Source organism: Pseudophryne corroboree, chromosome 4, assembly GCF_028390025.1.
Source record: "Pseudophryne corroboree isolate aPseCor3 chromosome 4, aPseCor3.hap2, whole genome shotgun sequence".
NCBI lineage: Eukaryota > Metazoa > Chordata > Amphibia > Anura > Myobatrachidae > Pseudophryne > Pseudophryne corroboree.
This window is the reverse complement of record NC_086447.1, coordinates 193,403,357-193,415,677: the sequence shown is the minus strand read 5'-3', so window position 1 is coordinate 193,415,677 and position 12,321 is coordinate 193,403,357. Positions and strand designations below refer to the sequence as shown.

Sequence of the window (12,321 nt, the reverse complement as noted above, 5' to 3'; positions counted from 1 at the left end):
TGATTGGGTGATGTGTTATCACCTTCCACTTATCACTGCTTGATCATTTCTCCAGGCTTAATACATCTGCCCCATTGAACTTTAGAATGTTTAAGAACAGGAAGAAGAAGCAGCAGCAGCATAAGGAAACATTGCGGCTGCTCTAGTGTGAATTGTCCTGCCTCCTTGATCTACCCTCCACCAGAAGCAATTACACCATCACTCAGGGGCGTGCCTAGTGGTTGGACCCCATAACAGAGCTCAGTAGAGGTGATTCTATAGGGGAGGAAGTAGAAGGACTTCCTCTCCATGTACTGCCAGCTCCCAGAATGCTCCCAGCAGCTCGGACACAGAGCAATGCAGCCTGGCTGTGCAGTGTGTGGCTCCATACTGGAGCTGTAGCAGTAATTAGGATGCAAATGGGTTTTACTGTAAGTATAATTATTGCGCTAAAATACACTAGACCATGAAACTGTAGAATCGCGCACACTTTCCAGTTGGTGTCATCATTGCTGATACTGAATGTAATGCTAAACTACTCACGCTTCACCATTTTTATTTTACATTCAAGTGACAGAGTGGCTGATTCTGAGGTGTTTGTTAAATCCATAGGAGGGGTCATAAATAAGATGCCCACTTCTGGCTTCTCTGATACGCAACAGCATTCGAAGACGCAGCATCGGATGAACTGCATTATCATACACCAGTTTACTCAGGATGTTCTGCAAAATCAGGCTGCCCAGGCCAGTGCAGCTGTGTCCAAGGATGCTGCCAGTGGTTTCGGCATGCCCAGAACACCATTTTCTGGAATGCTCCCTGTAGCCGCAGCATGCATGTCAATCATGCTGCGGATATTTGGGGCACTGACAGCTGCATCGCATCCCCAGATCAGCACGCATGCTCTGGCCTAGACTAGTAAAGTGTTAATGGTTTATCTGGGGAGTTTGGCCCCATTTATCATCTATGTCTAGAACATGTTGTATCACTGCTGGATACACCACCGACTGTACAGGGCCAGTGTGAATCACAGCAGTCAATCTGAACAAGCCTTTAAGGATAGCTGTTGATAGGCAGTCACTGAATTATCCCCAAACATTTCTATATCCTGAGTGTTCTGCTACTGATGGTAGAACGCTGAACAACATTTCCATGTTAACACAAGCTTTTATGACATCAGGCTCTAACAAGCTGGAAGGCTGTTACCACTGATGGGTCCTTAGTCATTCCTAAGATTTCAGCAAGCAAGAAAACACATTGGATATTATTGCGCTAGGAGTCCTATAACTACAATAGGTGAGAAGTGTACTAGTGTATTGCTGCCAGTCTCAGCACAACAAGGATAGTAACACACATTTCATTATGTCCCACAGGATTGCCTGCAGTTGTCTAGACCTACGACTTTTATGTTTATTGATTATTATTAATGATGTTAATGCTGCTGTTCCTAAGCCTGCCCGACATACTGTACTGTGCTCATGGCATATTACTTATAAAAAGAAAAAGACACCATGTCAAAAACGCTCTGTCTAAACGGAGATACGAAGAAGGCAATGGATATAAAATAATACATGTGACATACACAGATAGTTGCTGGTTTTAAAAGTGGGAACCAAAGTGACAAATCCCAAAGAGGAGAATTCTAGAGGTATCTGTAATGGGAAGCGCATCTTTGCTTAATGGCTTCTAAAGTGCATTTAAACTCATATATCTGACACACACAGCAGTAGAAATGTATCCTCCAGCCCTGTCCTGGTAGTTTATTTACAAGGCAGGTGTCTCTAAGTTATTAAATTAGGAATTGGACTGTGAACGTTCATCCACTGTGATTTTGTCCAAGATTCACTTCCAAACTGTAAATCACATTTGTGAAACCAATCCGCTTAATAACTGAGAGTTTGTTTTCATGTTGCTCGAGGTGCGAGAGTTGTTTATTATCTGTCACCTCGATCCTTACTGTTCCCAAGACATATGTCTAGCTTGCCAGCTTGTCATCCCATTTAAACTGTGGGCTGACTCATCCAAGGTCACTCAGCATTAGGTCCATGCTGTCTCTTTACGTTTGTCCTAAAAAGCTACTTTCTTGCTTCACTTGAATAAGGCGTCAAAAGATTGTAAGCAGATTTTTAAAATGTAGCTGCAGCACTGCAAAGCTGTGATATAAACTGACACATAATTAATAAGGCAGCCACAATAATAGCTGAGCAACCATACAATCTATTAGCGGAACTTGAGGAATTCCTCTGTTTCGGTGGTGTTTTGGTGGCACTTGGATTATGGAGGATAGGAACATTCATAGTTTTGTTGACCATGGAATCATCAGTCCGTTTCTTTGTACCTAGAGAAAACAAAAAAATCATGGAAATGAATGGCAAATGAAATTATTAAAATGTTCCACAGTATTTTACAATATTAAGAAAACAAACACAGTACATCTGTTCAAATATGTGAACATAACTATAACAACATGCTGGGAAAAGATTACAAAATAAAGTGATAAAAGAAACATACAGTACGTGGCGGGCATCTTGGCTACAGGGCACAGTGATGCCATTTTAGCCTTTCAAGGAAAGGGGGTTAATCTGTCATTGATCCATATTGGCTGCCCCCATATAGTTCTACAACTGGTGTCCAGTAACATGATTACAGGTATGGGTGTGGGCTGAACAGAGTAAACATAAAATGACAGTAAACGCAGATCAAAACTAAGACTGAAAAATGAACAAAACATTTTGCTATTGCTATGCGGGCTCTCTATAATGTAAACCAAGTCCGGAGTGAGGCTGTATGCTATGTACTACTCATTTCACATAAGTTCCGAAAGCATCTTCGTGAGAGAAGAATAAACAATGCAGTCTCCAGGCTGTAACAGATTACTATAGATGTAAATGAGGAGTCAGAGGGGCACACATGAAATCTGGTACAAAGTAAAAGGGTGGTGTGACCTCAGCATTCAGTGACATATTTGCTTTTATTTTGTACACTTCACTAGAAAAAATAGTATCTGATTGGTTGGTATTGTATACTATAAGGACACAATAAAAAATAAGTAAGTAAAAGTAACATACAGTATACTGTAGAAGTGTTAAATCAATAATACTGTACTTTGAAGAAGTCTGATTGAGACGAAACGCGTTGGGTTCCCTGCAGTGACCCCACTTGCCTATTTTTAAAAGCTAAGTCCGAATTCCTTACCTTTTACAGAGATTTTTATGCTTTTATCATTACTTGTGAAATTTTCTGTCTTTTATTCCACTTATATATTAAAAAGCTTGTTTGTTGATTTTATATATTTTTTGGCTCATAAATCTTAATCTTTTATCAATTCATTTTGTTTTAAACAACACCATTCGCCGATACCCATATCCCCCCATTCCATATCCTTTCAGCAGTATTGTGCCTGTACTGCACTTTTAAGGGTTGGCAGACACCTTTAAGTAGGTACGTGTGTGTTTTTAATCAATATTAGTGCTCTTTTAAATAATTTTTTTTTTACTGAGATTTTACCCCACAAGTGGCGCAATATCATTTTCTGTTACACAACTGTATTGCAGCTATTTAAAATGTACCATTGTTTTTCCACCAAAGCCAATACTTAATTGAGTTGAAACTGATGTTCTGGTAAAAACCCTGACAGGATAATTTCCTTTCCATGGACATACTCTACCATACACAACAATGCAATGTTCTATAGCACATAAACCGGCCCTTAATGGGGAACCCACCTGGAAGCTGTTACTCATACACTCTCTAGTCCCTGATGCAGTAAGAAGGTGGGTACCTCCTATGAGTAGACCATGTTAGGGCATGTGGACGCCAGTTAGTGATGGTGGCACTTTAGATCACCAATGCCCCACACCCTGGTCCCCTCATAATCATCTTGTCTCATATATATGTGAAGACAGTGGGAAATTCATGGTAATGGCGAAGAATGTCATCACACCAAAGAAAGGGTTGTTTGGAGGATCTACTGAATACCGTCTCAATTCAGCTGCTGGAACCAGTGGGCCCAGCAACCATTGCTGCTGCTATCTCTGTTCTGTTCTCTGGTGATCTTGACTGCCTCTTTGGTGACAGCAGGTGTCCTAGCTCAGTTTCAAGTGACCATGATGCTACACTAAGCTGGCAGATACTCATGGCTGTGGAACACATAAGCATCAGCCTTCTTTAGAACCAGAAAAGGGATGAGGTTTTTTTTTTTAAGAAAAATGGTGAAGGTCAGTAATTGCTGCCATCAGCTGATTGTGTTAAGATTTATAAGACTAGCTCATGTTTCCAGCCTTCATTTCACATGGTCTCTTCTCAATCTATTAGTATCACACCACCGTCGGTTGATAATGGTACTGCCTTACAAAACACTGTTCCAACCAACAGCTACAATTGTTGTTCATTTTGATAGGAGGGACTAAAAAAAAATAAATCCTCAGGGCATTTGGGAGTAGGTACGAGGCATATGCCATGTTGGCTAGTGTAAATGGAGAAGAGGCCACACAACTGCTTGGCTCTGTTCTGTAGTCTTCATATAGGGCTTTTAGTTTAATAAAGGTCCCGTCCAGGAAAACATGTTTTAGTTTTCTGGACAAGGCTATGATTTCCAGCAAAGGGTTTAGAACAGCTTTATGAGGGTCTGCCAGTGCATCAGGTATGGGCTCTGAACCTTGAGCAAAAAGCCCAGGAAGTGGTGAGGTTTAACCTATTAGCAATATATTTCAAGAAAGGAAAACCGTGCATGCATAGCAAAACTGCAGAAAAAAGGGCACACCACCGGAAAGAATATATACAATACACTTCTGGCTACAAAGGCAGCATTGCTACAGGAAAAGGCTTTACCGCTCACTTACAGGGAGTCTAACGGTTTGAAAATGTGTAATAATCTTAATTCAGATATGGACTACCCAGAGCCAGTTACATAGAATTTGATGGCAGATAAGACCCACTAGGCCCACCTGGTTTGCCCATGTACATACGTACACACTAGGGATCATTTTGATCAGGCATCAATTGACCTACCAGTATATTTTTGGATAGTGGGATGAAACCGGAATGCCTGGAGGAAACCCACACAAGCACGGGGAGAGTATACATACTCCTCACAGTTAGGGTATGGTGGGAATCAAACCCATGACCTCAGTGCTGTAAGGCAGTAATGCTAACCATTACACCATCCATATTGCCCCCTTACTGATAATTAAATTAATTAAGAGGTGAGATTGGAGTGGATGGTATCACCTTTGGGTACTGTTTAAATCCTCATGGAGATGGTTTTTAAAAAAGGTACTAGGAGGTTTACAGTTTTCCACCATTTGTTATTCCCAAGGCCTGACTAGTGAATGATGTGATTAGTGAGGAGATTTACTCTGTGCTGTGTATTTCAGTTGAAGCAGCAATTTGGTGTCTCAGGTCCTGGTGCAAGGATATTACTATTACTTATTTTTGGAAAAGTCAGTTGGGTGTCTGTTTTTTCCTATCTAATAGACCCCAAAAAAAAGACACCCAACCGACTTTTCAAACATTTGAATTCCCCCCATTGAGTCTGTCTGCTTTCATTTTTTTGTATACTCAGTACATAGTAAATGTTTTCACTTGTATGGAGATTTGTGGGAAGAAAAGCTGGTAAATTATTGTCTATGGGCTGTTTGAAATGAAATGCATTTCTGAAGCCTTTAGAGTGAGTTCTAGAGATTAATTCAGCTATCCGCTATATGGATGACTTCCTCGTCAAGGGCCCAAGGGATACTTCAGTATGTGCGGTCTTGCTGAACTCAATGGAGCAGCTGTAGGTTTGTTTTAGAGTCCCATTAAGGCAGAATAAGACAAAACACCCACGTTTGTCCATGAAATTATTGAACACAGATAATGGTTAACATTCTGATGGAATAATGGCTACTGCAGAATAGATGATTAGCTCTGTCATACACAGTGTACTTACACCTCAGGCCAGCGGTAATCCTTTACTGGGAATGCCAACTTTTGAAACAAAATTGCCTAAGAGGACAGCTAGTGTGCAGGCCCCAAACTACTTTATTAGGATTCCCAAAGGAATTAGGGAGGCTATAAATTTCAGGATCTGTCAGACTGAATCTGTTTGTGGGCACAGAAACTGTGACCACTGGACTGTATTGACGAAAGCGGATATGGATTATTACCAGTGCTTAAAGTGGTCCTAGAGAGGTGGTGGAACTCACCCCCCTCCACACGGCGCCCATGAAATAAAGGTATTGCGCGCGCCGTAGGCACGCGCAGCAAAAAGTGTGTGTGTTCTCAAAAAGAAAGGGGCGTGGTCACACAATAGTAATAATGCCCACAGTAGTAGTACCCAAGTGGAAATTTTGAAGTGGGGGTATGGAAAAGTGAAGGGTGCAATTATGTGCGCGCCGAAGGCGCGCGCACTCCTGACAAGGGGGCGTGGTCACGCAAAAGGGGGCGTGCCCTTCAGTGTAGTTTACCACACCATATACCCCTTATACACATTATGCACCACAATAGTAGGACCCCTTTCACATTATAGCTCACAGTATGAGCCGAAATTCACATTTATACCACACAGTATGAACCACATTCATATTACACCACACAGTATGAGCCAAATTCACATTACACCACACAGTATGAGCCAAATTCACATTACACCACACGGTATGAGCCGAAATTCACATTACACCACACAGTATGAGCCGAAATTCACATTACACCACACAGTATGAGCCGAAATTCACATTATAGCACACGGTATGAGCCGAAATTCACATTATAGCACACAGAATGAGCCAAAATTCACATTATAGCACAGAGAATGAGCCGAAATTCACATTATAGAGTGACAGGGAGAGTGACAGCAGGGACATGGAAAGTGACAGCAGGGATATGGAAAGTGACAGCAGGGGAATACAGTAGGGACTAGGGAGAGAGAAAGGCAGCAGGTTAGATTACCTGTTTAGCAGCGGCGGTGGTCTGCGGTGCTGTGGATGAGTAGGCTGTGGTAGGCGTGACGTGGAGGCTGTGGGCCTCGGAGATAGTGCGGAGGAGGAGGCTGTGGGTGCGCAGAGGTCCGAGGGCGGGGCGGCAGAAGAGGCTGAGGGCGGCTGCAGTGGATCTGGAACCAGGCTGGCTTTATTATCCCTGCCGCCGCATCGAGCTCCTGTGACCACGGCGCTAATATTTCAAAACTGCTGCGGACCGGCAGCCAATCAGCGACAGATTTGAACTAGTAGTGCCGCGGTCACAGAAGCTCGATGCAGCGGCAGGGATAATAAAGCCGGCCTGGTCCCAGATCCGCTGCAGCTGGGAGTCTGGAACCTGGGCTTCCAGTGCGGCGGCGATGGTAGGGGCGGAGCGACGGAGGGCGGACCGTGAACGCAGCTTCTTTGTCGGCCCATACAGTAATGCCCCCAGCAGTAGCATCCCTTATACAATGCCCACAGTAGTAGTGCCCCTTATGCAATGCCCCCAACAGTAGTGCCCCTTATGAAGTGCCCCCTTTACAATGCCCTCATTAGCTGTGCACCCCATCAGTAATGCCCTTAATGGTAATGCCCCTGTGTAGTATTGCCCCTAGTCGTTTAGCCCCTGTAGTTTAGCCCCAGTAGTCATGCCCATACTGGTAATGCCCCTGCAGTTATGACCCCAGCAATTTATTCCCCCCCCCCTCTAGTTTAGCCTCTGAGTGGTAATGCCCCCAGTAGTTTTGCCCTCATGTAGTTTGCCCCATGTAGTTTAGCCCCCAGTGGTAATGCCCCCTGCAGTTGTGCCCCCAGTTGTTTAGCCCCTGTAGTTTAGCCCCCATGTAGTTTGCCAAAGTTAGTAATGTCCCCAGTAGTTTGCCCCCTTGTAGTTATACCCCCAGTAGTTTAGCTCCTGTAATTATGCCCCCTTGTAGTTTAGCCCCCAGTAGTAATGCTGCCAGTAGTTTGCCCCTTTGTAGCTTGCCCCCTTGTAGTAATGCCCCCAGTAGTTTGCCCCTTGTAGTTTGCCCCAGCAGTAAAGCCCCCCAGTAGTTTGCCCCCAGTACTAGAGCCCCCCAGTAGTTTGCCCCTCTGTAGTTTGCCCCAGTAGTAAAGGCCCCCAGTACTTTGCCCCCAGTACTAGAGCCCCCCAGTAGTTTGCCCCTCTGTAGTTTGCCCCAGTAGTTTGCCCCCAGTACTAGAGCCCCCCAGTAGTTTGCCCCTTGTAGTTTGCCCCAGCAGTAAAGCCCCCCAGTAGTTTGCCCCCAGTACTAGAGCCCCCCAGTAGTTTGCCCCTCTGTAGTTTGCCCCAGTAGTTTGCCCCCAGTACTAGAGCCCCCCAGTAGTTTGCCCCTCTGTAGTTTGCCCCAGTAGTAAAGGCCCCCAGTAGAAACGCCTGTGGTACACATATAGGAGGGAGGGAGAGGGAGAGTGAGAGAGGGAGGGGGGGGGGGGAGAGGGAGAGAGGGAGGGGGGGGGGAGAACTATACTTACCTAGCCCCGCTCCCGCCCCAGTCCTCTCTCGCCGCCCGCTCCTCTGCACTATGAGAGAGACGTCATGACGTCTCTCCCATAGCGCGCACTGACAGAGCCGGAAGCCGGAGCTCAGTACTGAGCTCCTGCCTACGGCTGCCGCTGCGGAGAGGGAGACGGGCGCCCGCTGGTAACGCGATCTCAGCGGGCGCCCGGCATCTCCCTGCAGCGCCGCCCGGGACATCGGGTTAGGTGAGCCGGGGGAGGCGGAACTGCGTTCCGTCTCCTGGTGGAACTGACGGAACGCAGTTCCGGCCCGTTCCGGCTCACTTTAACCCCTGATTATTACAAAGTATACAAATGTTGCCACTTGCTGGAGAGGAAGAGGTAAGGCTGAAAGATAATAGGAAGAGGAAGGTTAGAAGACTGGGCTGGAACTGGTAAGACTGAATCTGGATTTGGAGTGGTGACACTGGAGACCGGATTGGGTTTGTTGACAGTGGAGACTAAATTGGGATCAGTGACACTGGAGACCAGATTGGAATTAGGCTGGGACCAGTAATGCTTCACACTGAAACCAAATTGGGACTGGTAATGAATATACAGGAACCGGGCTGGAATCGGTAATGCTTCATGTTGAAACTGGGCAGGTACCGGCAATGCGTACACTGGAACCTGGCTGGGAAAATTAATGCTTTACAGTGGAACCGAGCTGGGACCAGCAATGCTTATGACTGGGCTGGGACCAGTAATGCCTATGACCGAGCTAGGACCAATAATGCCTATGACCAGGCTGGGACTGGTAATGTCTATGCTTAAGCTGGGACCTGTAATCTATCTGAGAAAATGAACACACTACACTATGTACTCACTATGCTAGCTACACTGGGCTGGAATGATGAAGCCAACTTAAAGTTAGCATGCAATAGTTAAACTGAACTTGTACATGCAGAAGATGGGTATCTTGCTTGCAGGAATATCAGAGGTTAACTGCACACAAGGTTCCAAGAAATCTTTCAGGGAAAAAGGTGTACTTCTTCAAGAGAATAGAATACAACTGGCTGAATATCAGGTACACAAACAAGTCTGTAGAATTGAGGAATAGTTTAGAGTCAGCTGGATACACACTATAAGATTATCTGTCCAATCTTTCTGGATGGAATGAAAATCTGCTAATGTCTGGGTACAAATTTCAATTGACTATTTGCTCTCAAACACTTGAAAAATGGTAATTCAAACTGGTTAAATCCGTTTGATTTAATATAAGAAGTTGATGTGACAAACTGATGCCACCAGTTATAATCATCTGCCTCTGGCAAATCAAGAAAAAGCATAAGTTACCCCATTCTCAACTCTGGACACATAAAAAAAGACAACAAGACTATGACAGATAATGGCCATAATGCTTTGGGTATGTGCAACCGGTGGTCAGGAGAACGCCGGTCACAATACCGACGCCTGGATCCTGGCAGCAAGATGGCCAGGGAGTGAACAAGCCCTGCGGGGTGAAACGCGTTTTCCGGACATAGCGGGTTCACTAACGCCAGCCCTAGCACATGGATCGACACCCCCGTCGCTGGAACTTTTACAGGTTATGCACACTTTGTGTGCCTGCAAATAATTGTCTTTATTAGTCTTGATTTGGGTTTTCCTGGTGATGATCTGTATTCAATGAAGCATTTATCTGATCACAGCTAATAGTGTCCCTATAAAGAGGACCCCTAAGGGCTTATTTTAAGTCCATACATATATATGTGTCCACTCTATCCTTTTTTTGTTATTAATACAGATTGTATATACAACATAGCCAGGTTATTATTCCAATTATTATTTTCATAGGTGCAAATAATAGAAACAGCTACTATTAAGCCAATTCTAGACACTTCATTAGTAGGCATATGGGCATTTTTGCAGTGTACAATTTGTTCTGTTTCCTTACCTGTGGGGTAATGATCCTATAACAATCAATACAAGGATCCTATAACTACTATGACGTGCATACATTTTTATGCTGTTGCTCAGTAACTTTCTTTGCTTGGGAATCATTGCAATAGATATTGTATTGTATCTACATAATTTCAACAATTCCTTCTTCATTCATTCCCCTCTTTTTTGTGGACTCTCATCTATGATCCAGGGTGCACGGTCCTGCGTGAGTGGGTACTGATGCATCCAGCCTAACGTAGAAAGCAGATCCACACGTTTCCTACGTGACCACTGTCACACTCTTTTATTTAGGTGCACTCTCATTGGTGTCTAAACCCACTTATCTTCTGTACTATCAAACCACACTGCCAGTGCCCGATCTCGTCCGATCTTGGAAGCCAAACAGTGTTGGGCTGGGTCAGTACCTGAGGAGGAGACTCACAGGGAATACCCAGTGTTGTAGAGCTGGGATCATTTCACATGATGTGCGTTATATGACACCAACAGCAGTATCACCACTTATCTTTATTCTTCTATTACTATTTCCTGTTACTGTCAGACTACCATTAATTGATCCTTTGATTCCAAAAGAATTGTAAAAATGTGCGTTTTAGGGTGACCGGCATGAACCTGGCACTGTCTCTTTAAGAAAAAAATTCTTTTGACCTATTCAATACAGACACAATACTCAATCTACCACACAGTGGTCTCATTAACACAGATTGTCTGTACTGGTCGGGCTGAAATGGGTGTAGGACTTCAAAGTGTCTACAGCCTTTCTTATCACACATAGGGGTATATTCAATTAGCAGCGATAACAGACTTTTCGCGTGAAAAGTCCGGTTTTCGCGCGAAAAAACTGACTTTTCCCGCGAAACGCAATTACAGCCTATTCAATTTTCCTGGAAAATTTATCGTGATCATTTTTTCACTAATTTCACATCACCTACTCTGATGCAGGTGAAAAGTTGGGAAAAGTCACTATTTTAAGGTAAAAATGTTTGGATATGGGCCCTCATTCCGAGTTGTTCGCTCAGAGTTTTTCATCGCATCGCAGTGAGAATTCTCTTAGTGCGCATGCGCAATGTTCGCACTGCGACTGCGCCAAGTAACTTTACTATGAAGAAAGTAAGTTTACTCACGGCATTTTCATCGCTCCGACGTTCGCATTGTGATTGACAGGAAATGGGTGTTACTGGGCGGAAACACGGCGTTTTATGGGCGTGTGGTTGAAAACGCTACCGTTTCCGGAAAAAACGCAGGAGTGGCCGGAGAAACGGTGGGAGTGCCTGGGCGAACGCTGGGTGTGTTTATGACGTCAGCCAGGAACGAAAAGCACTGAACTGATCGCACAGGCAGAGTAAGTCTGAAGCTACTCAGAAACTGCTATCTCGTTTGTAATCGCAATATTGCGCCTACGTCGGTCGCAATTTTAAGAAGCTAAGATTCACTCCCAGTAGGCGGCGGCTTAGCGTGTGTAACTCTGCTACATTCGCCTTGCGAGCGAACAACTCGGAATGAGGGCCTTGGTACAGAACTCCTGGGACACCCCTCTTAATGACTAATTAGGCACGTTGAGGTTTTTAATTATTTTTAATTGGCCAATAATGACATGTCATTTTTGGGGTGAAAAAGTACAAAGTGATGGAAATTGGGGTTCAAGGTATGGGACAGGTATATTGGGGTGCTTTATGAGTGGGACAGGTGTTTTTAGGCTTGCAGATGGGAGTAATCGGTCTGTTTCCACTTTTTTTTTTAAAGTACCCTAAAATGACCCAAATATATACTTATACCCATTTTAATGTACCCCAAATTTAATGAGAGCATTTATTTTGCTCAAAAAAACTTGCTTTCTATCATTTTTTTGCATTTTTTTTTAAAATGCATATAACAGCCATTTCACACAATTTAAGTCCCCAAATACTCTCTAATGTGATCTCTAACACACTTCTCTTCTGTTTTCCTATGTTAGTTTAGCATTTTTTGGGGTACAGGCTGATTTCCC

General features: G+C 44.1%; 1 protein-coding gene and 1 pseudogene across 3 annotated transcripts in view; one reads left to right on the top strand and one right to left on the bottom strand.

Annotated features, from left to right (window-relative positions):
* Positions 1-1,331: 1,331 nt before the first annotated feature.
* LOC134909157 (glypican-5-like) overlaps positions 1,332-12,321 on the bottom strand; it is a 437,429-nt gene continuing 426,439 nt past the window's right edge. For all 3 annotated transcript variants that reach the window (XM_063915669.1, XM_063915671.1, XM_063915672.1), the window contains one exon: positions 1,332-2,314. In XM_063915669.1, the coding sequence (XP_063771739.1) occupies positions 2,103-2,314 (212 nt within the window). In that variant the 3' untranslated portion in view covers positions 1,332-2,102. The remainder of the gene's footprint in view (positions 2,315-12,321) is intronic.
* LOC134912711 (5S ribosomal RNA) lies at positions 10,664-10,782 on the top strand (annotated as a pseudogene).